This window comes from Fusarium subglutinans, assembly GCF_013396075.1.
Source record: "Fusarium subglutinans strain NRRL 66333 chromosome Unknown NRRL66333_c0000034, whole genome shotgun sequence".
In the NCBI taxonomy this organism is placed as follows: domain Eukaryota; kingdom Fungi; phylum Ascomycota; class Sordariomycetes; order Hypocreales; family Nectriaceae; genus Fusarium; species Fusarium subglutinans.
Window position 1 is genome coordinate 198,522 of NW_023502097.1, and position 13,169 is coordinate 211,690.

At 49.6% G+C, this 13,169-nt stretch overlaps 2 protein-coding genes across 2 annotated transcripts; both read left to right on the forward strand.

Moving 5' to 3' along the window:
- Nucleotides 1–666: 666 nt before the first annotated feature.
- Nucleotides 667–1,566, forward strand: FSUBG_3962 (uncharacterized protein; the record flags this gene model as incomplete). The annotated part of the gene is made up of 1 exon (XM_036681899.1): nucleotides 667–1,566. The coding sequence occupies one exon, from the start codon at nucleotides 667–669 to the stop codon at nucleotides 1,564–1,566; it is 900 nt and encodes a 299-aa protein (XP_036540520.1).
- An 8,885-nt stretch (nucleotides 1,567–10,451) lies between these two features.
- FSUBG_3963 (uncharacterized protein) lies at nucleotides 10,452–12,110 on the forward strand (the record flags this gene model as incomplete). The annotated part of the gene is made up of 1 exon (XM_036681900.1): nucleotides 10,452–12,110. One exon carries the CDS (start codon nucleotides 10,452–10,454, stop codon nucleotides 12,108–12,110), a length of 1,659 nt encoding a protein of 552 aa, XP_036540521.1.
- Between the last annotated feature and the right edge of the window lie 1,059 nt (nucleotides 12,111–13,169).

Below are 13,169 nucleotides of genomic sequence, written 5' to 3' on the forward strand. Positions count from 1 at the left end.
GTAACCTTACACAAATAGCCGGTATTGCTTCTGCACTTTGATCCTTTGAGTTGTTTTATATGCATCTCATATGACAGGCTTTACACCGCGCCCTGTCTATTCAATCACAACTCGAGCATCACTTCGGTGATCCAAAGACGACCAAGAGGCCACCTACTATATTTACATTGCTGGGAAATAATCCGAAGGCGATCCCCTAGTATATGTTGACATAATCAGCTCTAGCATTCTGAGTGTTGAGATTTGCGACGGAAGTTACTTCGTGATCGAGTCATCAACCAGACAATCTATCTGATACAAGCCACTACCAAAGTCTGGAGACACACAGGCTTACTCAGGCGCTGCTTTTCTCCAAACAAAACTCGTTTTCTCTTTCTGACGAAGCGCCCTTAACCGCGGGTGTTTGAAGCATAGCCTTGGATCGACCGGACTCAAGACCACCAACAACCCTGTCTATTCAGCCCAGCCCAGCCTTCTTGTCTACAGAGTCGACTCCGCCCAACCAACCCAGACGAGGATTGTCAACGCAACGGGCAAGCATACCCCCAGAAAGTCACCGTCTGACCGCAGAAAGTAGAGTGACCTTTGGCCCCGCCAAGTGACCGACGGCGCCAAAATTAAGTTTCCGCGAATATATCAATCAATCACTGACATAAACGACGCACCATGCCCGTAACTAATCGAGGTGTAACACAACTTACACCTGACACCACCACCTCAACGTCAACTCACAGCAACTACTTGAACAGGTCGTCTTCCTCCTTTCAGACTCTTCAAGCTGGCCTCGCAATCTTTGCTGTTGCTGTCATTGCACGCTTTTGCGTTTTGCGACTCTGCCTATGGTTGCGACAGATGCGCGGCTTGGATCAGCAAACCCTACCCATCTCATCGTTGTCGCATACTCGACGGCTTCAGTCGCAACCCTATTGGGCTATGAATGAGAAGACTATGACGCCGCCTGCTAACCAGGAGGATCTGGCCCCTGAGGATCGAACAAACAAGAAACTGGTCATCGACCCCAACTGGCAAAATACAGACAATCTCATGTCCAGACATGTCATGTCGCGACCACCTCCTGCACCACCTCTGACGCCTCCTGAGCTGAGCACTGCCGTATTCACTTTTGATGACCGCCCACGACCAGGCGAGGATAGTTTTATCCGTCAGCCTAACCCTGATTACATGTCGTCGACAGCCAACACTGTTCTGCCTGACAACTCAGCATCAACATCGGTCACCCGCCGGCGCTCTTACAACAAGACTCTTCCTATCGGAGTTCCCGTGTCTCAGTTATCCCAAGGGATGTCGGATGCTGCCGATCTGGTTTTTTCGCCCAGTTCCTACCCACCTGCAAGCCCATTGCTTCCACCGGCCCCACCCAACGCAGGAACCGTGGAGATCGGCGTCCAGGGCGAGATCATTGGTGTTCTCGACTCCGAAGGCGCCGGGTGGACAAGGCATACGCGTGTCTATGGCGGCGGGGTCTGCCTTGCATGTGCGGCCTCCGGTGGCAATCACGGGGGCGGTTTCTACGGGGCAACAGTCCGGCCTGAGGAGATGCGATGACGGGTTGACAGTTTCGTAACGACCATGTGTACTACTGTCAGTTGACTTTTCCGACCAAACGTGATTGGCACTTTTGGTCTGGTATAGGGGCCCATGTGTAACGACCGTTTACGACTTATGTTAGAGGTGGACGTGGTGCAACAACTGCGCTTCTGGGCAAAAATTTTCTTTTCTCATGTCTTACTTCAATGACTCGCGGCCTGCGCCGCTGTTTTGAAGCGACGCATTGTCTCACTTGTTTTCGGTTTTGGATTTGGGTTGGATTCCTGTTTTGCACTACTCAGTATAATATACCCCTTAAGGTACTCATCTACTTTATTGGCTATTAGGCTAAGGGCGCATGGAACTGAAGATGTATTTCATAAAGTTTTTTATGTCGAGGTTTAGATCTTGGCTCACGATGATATAATGACCTGTTTTCTTTCAACAACAATATCTTATTCTTGCTGCCTCTGCACGATGCAAAGCCCCACATTGATCTTATACCCAAAGCCACTCGCGAATGCCCTCAACAAGGCCCCATAACTGACGGAGACTTTGACTCGGACTGCTCGGGTCGCCATTCGAACACGTCCTCGAGTCCTTGTAAAAGTAAGCAGCCTCGAGGGCATAACACGGGATTTGTACCATGAAGCTCTCGTCAGCCTCACAGAGGAGTCTGCCAAAGTCCATACCTTGCAAGTGCTTATCGTAGGACTAAGCCTCGGACGTATCCCAGAGAAGTTACCCGATGCCCGAATGGATCACCAAATGTAGAAACAACCTAGAAGATCACCAAAGACCAAGAGCCGTTGCAAAGCCTGGTGCTGGAGGGGAAGACTCGCGCGTCATGCAGCCTATGCAGGTCTAGGACCGAAGATCAAACCAACGACTTATACACCTTTCACCGAATTCAGGTGATTTACCCGCCCGCCCCTAAGCTTACCTTGCGTCCATGATCGGCGATGTGTGCCGAGTTCTCTTGGCCTATGATGCTCCGGCACGGTAAGCTCTTGAGTGAATAGGGGTGGGTTCCTTCTGCTTGGGTAAGGATAGTATAAAGACGGCTGGGAAGAAGTTAGAGATCTCACGTCAGATGAGAGGAAATTACCTCCAAGGTCGTGTGCGGCGAGCGGGTGATCACGGGGAATGAGGACATGTGCTCGTGAGAAGGGGGGAGGGGGTTTATAGGGCTGATATTGAGAGATTGAGTTGTCACATGGAGTGGGAACTAGGTACGGGATACGACCAAACTGAATCGAAGTCCTAGTCTGCGGAGTTAGCTAGTTCCGTCAGAAACATCTGTCAGAAACAAGAACAGACTATCTGACCCCCTTGCTGATGGCTTTTGTGGGGAGAGATACGCTTGGTCTAGGATAGAAAGATTTATAACAAAGCCCGGCTGTGGGACTTTTGTACCATGTCCGCATGACGTGTTTGGTGCATCTGCATATGCTATAGGACCTGGGATATTGAAACACTCTTTTGATGTGGCCGCAGATTCGGCCTGGCTTTGTAAGTGGACGGCTCGGACGGTCGAAAGATGCTGCCCCTTTTGGATGCTTCTAGCGCGTATGCTTTAGGTGCTTGCAGATTCGAAGAGGCAAATGTCATTGGAGAACGTCGTGAGATGTCGAGCGTGGTTGTGGTGTCACTGACAGCTTGCAGCTTGTATACATTACATAGGGCCACTTTGTGTTCCTTTCCCCTGTTTTGTGAGAGGACCTTATTGGTTGAGACGCATTGCAGCTTGTGTATTTGTTTAGTGTGCGTTGCAGTACATATCTTTGAGGTTCCAGGATACATTTCTCTCCGGCGACCCAACGTTCGGTCCGAGTTGACACGGAGTTCATGGTACGACTTGGTTGGGACCTCGATAGCAAGCCACGTGGTGATGGGCAGGAACAACGAATCGGGGACTCAGTATCTTGTTCCTAGTACAGTCCCCATCAAGTCCATTCGTAGGCTTGTCGTCATCGTTGAAGAGTGTGATGCTAGGTGAGGAAGGGATGGTTACTTGTTTATCGTCCAGTTCAAGATGGAACTTGAAATGGTCAAGGTCGATCTCGCCAAGGTTCTAGTCACGCTTGGCGGCGGCCTAGGGCTGAACTGGGGGTTGGCTATCTAAGAGCAAGCGAACCAGTATGAGGTGACTAGACAAGGTCATTACATTCTAACTACGAAGTAAGTACTGCATGTACAGGTACAAACTCTGTGTGAAAGGGAACTTTAGCCATCACGTGGTTCGCATTCTATGGTAATCCTTGGAATAACAAGGACTGTGTCCGTCTATTATGCCAGTTTGATGCTGGCTATTATCCCACATTGAAATTGTGCTAGATGGTACGTAAGCATAGGCTTTACGTTACTTTGTTCTCTTGGACCAACTACCTCGCTACGGATACATGAGATATTTCTGACCCGACTAATATGAAAGTGCTGGACTTGTCTCTTCAAGCGCAGCAAAGCAACACGATCGTGAAGCTTATGGGTAGCCATTATGAGTATGTTGGCCTTTGTAGGCAGCCCCTTGGTCAACTATCCCACTCACCAAGTGAAGCTCTCGTTGATAGCTGTGCGTCCTTCCTTATAAATTCTGTAATCACTGATCCAGTCTGAAGTCCTCTTGCAGGGTTGAGTTCTCAGATTCACAAATAGCAAAACCCGTCTCAACCTTTTCTTTTACCATTTTCCCCAAGTTTTCCATTCGAATGGTGGTATTGTTGGTGCATTCTGACACTCTTTATGATCTTCCTCAAGCAACGTTATTGGAAGTCGTTGGAACGGCCGAGGCCCAAGTTAACAAGGCTCCGGGACATACTTTGCAGAATCTCGAACGGAGATCCAGGACATCCGGTGGCGATTTGAGACTATGTTGTACTGATTCCGCTTCAAAGAATGGGCAGTTGGGGCCTCACGATAGATATAGGGTACATGCTTAGTCTCGGTGACTTCAATAGCCAACCTGAGCTGAGTTCCTATTCACCCGTGGCACAGTCCAATTTCCACCGGAATACTTGTCTTTTGTGATCTTTAGTCTCGTATGAACTCAATACCACAATGTTGTTCAAATTCCATTGTCGCCTATCTGGTCTTTGGGTTTGTACATCACAGGGTTCCTTGCAGAGTCTATCACAATCTCAAGAGGACAATCACGGTTCTTGTTCGCATGTCTAGGCGGTGGTAGTGATAGTAACGAATTACCGGACGACTGTATAGCGGTATTCTGACTCGCGCCGTGGGTGAGGTGATAGTCGAAGCTCATCAACACTCAGTCCACACAGGCCATAGCCGGGTATAAGTTCATGACAATACAGAACAACAGTCATGACATTCTCGGGACTCAGAATTATCCAACGCGATCATCCAATGGCGTTTGACGTATCTTCTCCAAGTGGTCTTGCTAGCCTTTCAACCTTCCACGAACTCAGCCTCGGTAAGCCCAGCTGAAACTCATCTCATTCACATCGACGGAGTAAGACATTCCCGACGATCTGGTATAAACTCTACCCAACTGCCGGTATCCGCTTCGTTTGATTCAAGTACCAGTCTACCAAAGTTTGGCTAGTGAGAGCGTGTCCCTCCGACTTACCGAGTGAGGCTCCGTGTCAATTTATACAGAGTTTACTAGGGACATGGAACTTGCATATGTCTGGCGCATTTACGACAAAACTATGTACTGAAACTCGCCGGTGTACGAGCAATGCGAAGCAGAGAATGTCACAGCGTCGAAAGAGAATCAGTAATTTGAACTCAATAAGACTCCCGATAAAAGTTTGCACTGAAGTCGTGACACATCCCAGACTCAGAGCTCTTCTGATGCAGGGTAGGTGGATTGACTTGGATGTGCCGCAGCTGACCCTGTAAGAGATCTGAGGAGACAATGTAGTAATTTCACCATCTCAACGGCCCAAAGCATAATTGACCCTTGTAATTAAATATTCTCCTCTAATTATGAAAATAATTGGGTTCATTCAATAGCCTCAACGCTATCGATTCAACCACTCGGCCACAACCGCGACGGCGGCTGCAAGGTCTCAGACAAGCAAATCACAACAAGCAAATGCTCTAGACCTTCGGTTACACGCACTTGACGCTAAAATACCAAATACGGTATGTAAACAGTGCAGAAGCCCCTTTTGTAAGCGCCGTGAGCAATACATGATGGCTGCATATCTGCATGCGACTGCATATTGTGCGTCTTGCGTTTCTTGGTGCTGATTTATTGGTGCTGAACCGTTGGCAAGCGCGTAAAGGGCGGTTGAGAGGTTATAATATTGGTTGTTAGACGCGATCTGCAAGTAATACCGACTGTATACTTGATAAAGCCATACTGTATGAAAAGGGAGGTCTGCACGTAAGCGCGAGGATGAGGGATGCATATGCGGCAATAAATGAATGGTTCGTGATGTGGGCTGGGAGACGAAAATATTACAATTGAAGCCAGTGTTGGTTGCGCTCAGGCGCCAATATGCATACTAGATACATAGTATGAGCTTGGTATTTGTCAAAAATATGCAGAGAACCAAGAGAGCCGACGGTGACCTATAGCTTGAGACTGCATGTTGGACCAACAGCTTATACCACTGAAACAATATAGAACCAACACAGAACCCCATACCGGCTGGCGCCAGTTGAGAATGACGGATGGGTTTTGGTATCTCCCCGTGTAAAATAAGGGAGATCAAAACATGTTTATGCCTCTTGTAAACCCAGCTAGGCTCAAGACATGGAGCGGGTAAATAACCTAGTTCATTTTTGGGTTATATTATCTTGTTCGTGATCGCGTCTTGCAAGCTGTCTCCTATCATCAAAGCCCCTGTAGAAGATTGAGACGAACACGACCACGTACCGCATTAGGGTTCAAGTTAACCTACACTGACACAAACCCAAAAGTTTCTTTGTGTGTGTTTGTGCGTGTGCGTATGGTTGCATGTACCTGCGTTTGGATAGGCTGCAGGCAGTACCCTCGCTTGTCTCATCGACTTATTCGGTGGCTACGGTGCCGTAGTGTTTCGTTTCTCAATGGCTCAAGACAAGGGTCCAGTCCATGGTGCATCAAAGCTCATTCCAAAACTTGCGCCATGTCTCTCAAGCTGCAGCTCGACCAGAATGAAGATACAATGGGGAAAGCCACTGAGCTATTCATAACAACAACAAAGACTTGCATCCGTTGAAGATGCAGATACTAATTTAGTAGCAAATAAACCAAAAAATCCATCACCTCGGTTCGTCTGAGAAATAGGCAGCGCGTCACCTTTCACGGCACGTGTCGCGTTGAGCCAGGGTCTTCTTAGTGCTGGGCCTAGCATCGAACTTAGCCCCCAAAGCGGACAGGGTAAGGTAGGGCAGGACGATGGATCGAAATGGGAAATGGACAAGGAGTTCTGCGGTGATGAAACATCTCAAGACGTGGGGAAAATACGAATCGAGTTGGACGCCGACAAGGGGCCTCGGGCGATGCTGACCGTGATGGGCATGAACCTGCCGAACTGATAGCCCAAACAAGGAGAACGGATGTGCTACAACACTGATACTCATGTTTATGCTTTTTCAAGCAAGACGGGATGGTCCGTTCCCCAAGATTCAGGTATAGGTGGCCGTGGCCCCTGTGCTGTGCTGCTGGTGTCGTGTGGATGAATTGAGCAACAGCTGTCGGTGCTAAGGTCGAGCTAACGGTCACTCCGGTAGAACGACTGCCTGCGAAATACGGACTCTGGGCAAGCTGAGGAAGGCCAGGCGTCAAAGAATAATAAGACCCTGCTATGTACAAGCAAAGCGACGATAATAAACAACGGCCGCCCTGTTGGATGAGTCCGGCCATGACGACAAAAGCAAATACTGTAGACATGCTTTGCATGGACGAAGCCCACTGCGGGCGATCCGTGACAGGGTTTCAATTTGACATTGATTTTGACACTGACAGCAAAGAGATTCCCAACGCGCCAGGTATTTCCCTGTCGCTCACCGGGATTCTTAATTGCGACTGGCAATCAGTCTGGCACTTGTTCTTGGCTATTTGACGATGGTATTCCTCGGGACTCGGTTCATTCCTCAAGGCGCTGAATATATCAACCTGTGGCTATTGTCATCTCCGATGTCTCGCTTCCCATAATGTTTCGTTTACGGAGCAATGAAGCGACGCTCAGACCTTTTTGCGTGCGTGCGTGTCGGTATGCTACCATGACAATTCACGAATCCTTCATCAACGTGTCGTGATCTCTTTGATCTTGCCAGCCAGATATAGCAACAATCAAACCAACAAAGAGGCACAGCTTCAAAGAGACTGGCTCTTGAAAAGAATGGATGGATGCCGATCAGGCCGTTACAAAAAGCGGCAAGGATCCATTCTCTCATCACATCCGATGCTTCAATCCCCTGAAAGGCCTCGTATGATTGGCGGCATCAGACGCCAGAACGCCGCCTTGAGACTATGCCCCCTGTCGTCAACCCCTTGGAGGCTGCCTCATGTCGGTCGCGGCGCCCGCAGCCTCCTCTGATTGGAGATGATGAGCCTTCAAGGGCCCCTTGTCACTTGCAGGTAAGCTTCAGGGGGCGTCTTTGTGGATGAGCTGTCCAGTCCATACCCACCAGAAGGAGGTCCTTCTAAGGTCCTTACTGGATTGTCACGCGCTATCTCGTCAGAGACTACTGCGCGACCAAGTTAGCATCTTCAGGTGTTATTTCGAGCCACGATTGGCCACCACCGGAAGGTAGGAAGTTTTGCCTGCTGTGGAAGCTTTCCTCTTTGGCATTTCAAATGAGCTGCTCCGTTTATTAGCTATTCGTATTCCAATAAAAAAATCTTGCTTTTTGTGTGCATACGTACCCTAACTTTCTTCCCCTGGGCTGCGGTCAAGCGAACGTCTGATGGGGTCAACTTCGTCATCAATATATCTTTTTTTGTGAGTCAGTGCCCGAAACCAAATACATGGATTGAACTCAGCCGAGCGTGCGAGCATCAGAAGAAATCCATGTCCCCCAGGCATAAATGAGGTGATCGATCTCGTACTGTGTTCAGGCACTGTCGATACAGGCCATGCCCCCCCTTGCCTAGTTTGTTAGTGAGCAACTGGGCTCTCGGTAGCGCGTTGGCCGCTAAGTGAACGTGCCTTAGCCCTGTAGCTTCCATTCCATCCATCCAACAGCATCCTTTAGACTGCTGCCGGGCGTTTCTACCGTCGTGTCGACTCTAAAGATGGAGGGTTGGAAATGATGGAATAGAGAATATCCAAAATTGGCCCAAAGGGCTGGCACGTATTCTCACTGGCCAATATAGCCTCTACTCTGCGTGTGATGCACTGTATGCTTTCTGTCCATTCACAGGCTTCGAAACGAACATCGCTCAAGGCGGTGGAAGGTTCGCCTGCCCACCTGGGGAGTACAGTAGGCCCCGAAAGATCTACTGTATCGTGGCAGGCTTCATCGGGTCATCGCACAGTGAGGATACAGTTTCGCCTCCGTTCCTTCCTTCCTCCCCCCAAGCAAGCCCAAGCACACCCGCCGCCAAGCAAAGGGCTTCTGTGGTCTCCACACTTCCCACTCTTGCTCGTTCTCCATTTGGCACTCGCGCCTTCTCGTCTTCTCGCTCATCCTCCCCATCTCCACTCCTTCCTTCCTTCCTCTCATCTAGTATCCGTATTAGACTTAAACTCCACCACTTACTTCCTTTTTTCCTCCTTCCTTCCTCTCCCCTTCGCCTACTATTTTGCGCCCTTCCTTCATTTCCATCTCTCACCTCTTTCCCTCCTCCCTCTTTCCCGCGTCGCTTCGGCTGCATCGCAATTCCCCAAAGCAAGCTTCACGCTCCCGCGTTTGCGAGACAAAGTCAACTCCATTCACACTCAATTTGCCGCACGCATTCGCTCTCGCTCTCGCCCATCCGTCCGTTTGTCCGCTTTGCACATCACAAAGAGAAAAGAAAAACCACGACGACAAGACGGAACGCAACGGAAATTTGTAGGAACAAGACCAAACCCTGAGGCTCTGGAAGGCGCATCTATCTACTGGTGATTGATACCTGAAAACCCCCATTTTAATCTCTGTATTATTCTTTCGTCGATTCTTTGCCTTATCGCCTATTCCGCCTTCGGTATTCGGATACATCATCGTCACCACCACAGCTTAATCTCTACACACCCTCATCGAAATCAGACTGCGAACAGTATTTCCACTCAAAAAGTTTTTATCAAAATTCCACCAGAGGAGGCTTCGATAAAAGGTAATACCTGGACCATTCACATCTGGATAGGCATCGTTTGGAGGACGTTGTCTGCTGAAACTGTCTTGGAAAGACAACAACCAGCTGGTGCTCGCGTTCAGGTCGTGTGTTAATCACCCGACTCGCCGCTTGAGCGTGAATACACTTCAAACCGACCACATTCCAGGTCCTTTTGTCACCTGACCACGGTCTGAGCAAGTACTCAACCTTGTTGAAGCTTGCTTCCCTCGATCCTTCTCAACGACTCTTCGCTGAGGGATCTACCGCTCGACATTTCGATATTCTTTCACTGATCGCTCATTCGCATCGCCCTTTCATTCATCAATTTTTACTTGTTTACTCCATCGACTGCCCTGGACTTAATCTTTGACTCTCTCTCAACTTTGTTCTGTTCGATCACCCGGCTTCTTGGATTTGCCTCTTTTGGCTTCTCGAGACGCTTCCTCGGCATACGTTCTGCATCGACAATTCATCGGAATCCAACATTTGTCGATTTTATCGATATACCCACATCGCTTAATTTGTTCGCCTTGATTTATACAAACGCTACTTTCTAATCCGACCGGCTACTTCCTTCAACGCAAGAAATAGTCGAACCACATTCTCTGTCTATTTTTCTTATCTCTCGAATCTTTAGATCTACGAATCCCGCTTTGAGCCAAGGACGCAGGCGGTCTCGCTCAAAATGTCTTCCAACGGTTTCACTCACGGCCTCTCCATGCCCACTGGCGGCCTTGCTGCCCGTCGCGGCGGCCAAAACCCCAAACCCCTCTCAGTTGATCTCATCAACCAGACAAAGGATCAGGACCCTGGTGCTCCTACCCCTCGCACTAGTCGCTCACACCTCCTTGCTGGCCTCAGAACGGCTCCCAAGTCCGCTACTGCTGCTTCCTTCGGCCCTCAATCTCCCACGACCGCCGGTCCCACGCAGCAGTATGCCCGGAACTCCATGGCTGGAAATGCCTATGGCATGGGCCAGGACAACGCCTACAACGCCCCCAAGACAGCCTATCCCCAATACGGTACTCAGAACAACTACAACTCAATGGTAGGCCAGCAGTATACTGTTGAACAGGTTCTGGCGCCCCCTGAGCTTGCTATGGATGAGCAGAACCATGACGATCCTGGCCTGTATGCCCAGCTTCTTGCTACCAACATGTACCTGGCTCAGCAGCAGCAGCGCCTTCAACAGCAGCTTAGGAATGTCCAGGCAGCTGCTCAGCAATTTCAGCAGCTGAACCTTAACAACTCTCAGTTCACACAGCAGCAGATTGCTCTGTATGAGCAACAGCAACAGCTCCAGAACCTGCAACTTAACGTCCAGGCTGCTTTCAACCAACAACAGCAAGCCCAGCAACAGGCTCAGCAGCAAATTCAACAGCAGCAGCAACAGCAGATTTACTACAACCCTATGACTGGTCAGTATTTCGTTGGAGATCCCCAGCCTTCTGTTCAGGTCGCCTCGCCCTACAACGAGCAGCCCTCGACCCCCGGCTTTGGTGGCTTCCACCATCAGCAGAACACGCCCTCGGTTCAGGTTTCTCCTCCTGTTGAGTCTCAGCCTTTCTCGTTCCGCAGCAACTCGCCTCCCAAGCGCTACGAGTCCCCCACCGAGGTTGCCCCTCTTCCTCCACCTTCTGCTAATGCCTTCCGCCGTGGACACAAGAAGGCCTCATCTTTGGCTCCCGTCAACAGTGTTCTAGCTGCTTCTTTGTCTTCTGACGCTCCCAAGTCTGCTGGACCCAAGACTTCCACTTTCCCCATCACTCCCCTGACTGGTGGGTACGGACCTGGTCAGGCCCGTGCTGGAGAGCATCCTATCCGTCAGCCTCGTGGACCTCCTTCCCTGGATGAGCTCAAGGCTAAGCCCACCGCTAAGCATGAGGGGAGCAAGAACTTCTCTGCCCGCACTCGTCGTTCCGCTGTGCACAACCTTGTCCGTGCCGGCCTTGAACGCCGCAAGGGAACTGGTAGTTCTTGCGGAAGTATGAGCCCCGTTTCCGAGACTGCCGAGGAGTCTTCGACACCTATCACCGATAACGAGTCCGATTCCGGCCGCAGTGGATCCGGCAGTCTAGCTGGTGATATGGAGTGCCCTAGCTCGCGCACTTCTGCTAGTGGTAGCTGGGGAGCTATTGGCTCTGATCGTCCCAGCTCGCGACAGAAGGCTCGCAAGAGCGTGGACAGTGTGGATAGCATTGCCTCAAACACGGAGAGCGAGAACAGCTCTTTTGCTAATGTGTTCAAGAACGGCGCTCTTCGAGCCGCCAAGGCACAAGACTCGGCTGATAGCCAGCGTAAGGCACCTAGACTGGTGCTCACCAAGAGCACTCCCGCTGCTTAAAAGGTGACGCTTCGGCCGGAACCCTTAACACTGTCACGATTTACGCGCCCGGACTTTTTCTTTCTGTTCACACGACTGCTTGGACTGGCGGACTGCATTTTGATGGTTGTCGTTTAGTCTTTTCTGATCACACTGGGAGTCTTGTTACCATCTGCATGGGGTGGATGAAACACGTTTTCCTTGTCTATTTCCGCGAACTTTACCATTACAGAAGTTTTATAATTCACTTCACAGTCTCTCCTTCAGACTTTTCTTCTTCTTCGTCATGACATTGGGGGGATCGCCCGGGGATAATCTTGTCTCAGCCTAGATGGACGAATGGGTTATTTGGGGGGTTTGATGAGGAATCTTTATACCAATGAGGATGAGAAACCATCACCGGGGAACAAAGTCTGGACTGGCGGCCTCTGTGAGGCACTCGGCCAGCCCCTGATGTGATTTACGGCCGGCGTTCCTACGGGGACAATGTTTCGGCAAATTTGACATTTGCTTTCTTGCATTCGTTAAGTACACATATTGTCTTTCTCTGCTGGTCATGTCCCAGGTCCCAGGAGACTTGGTTCTTTTCATGTCAAGCGGTACATGCTGTGCAGGCAGCCAGGAAACCTGGTATGCTATCATGGACCTTTATGTGAACTGGCATGGGAAAGGCATATTCATAGATTAGTTTTACAATGGCACAATCACAATTTGAAAGCCACTTGATATTTGTTTGTCCATATAATGACATGTCTTGTAAGGATGAATTGCCATATAATAGACATAAGAATCAAAACCATATGCCCCTTAGATAAATGGTTGGCGATGCGTATATATACGAGTTAGGAAGCCTGGTCTAAACTCCTCACATTTAACCCAAACATTTATCATACTCATCCTAAGTTTAGGATGTTCTTATGGATATGGGAGTAGTCGTGATTTCATCTCTTCTCTTTCCGCCTGTACTCGACTGTCAAGTTCCCCAATCCAACCCCGATCTTTAACAATCGCATCTGGATGGCTTCCGTAGCTCAGTTGGTTAGAGCGTCGTACTAATACTTCAATCCGAGTGTTCGGTAA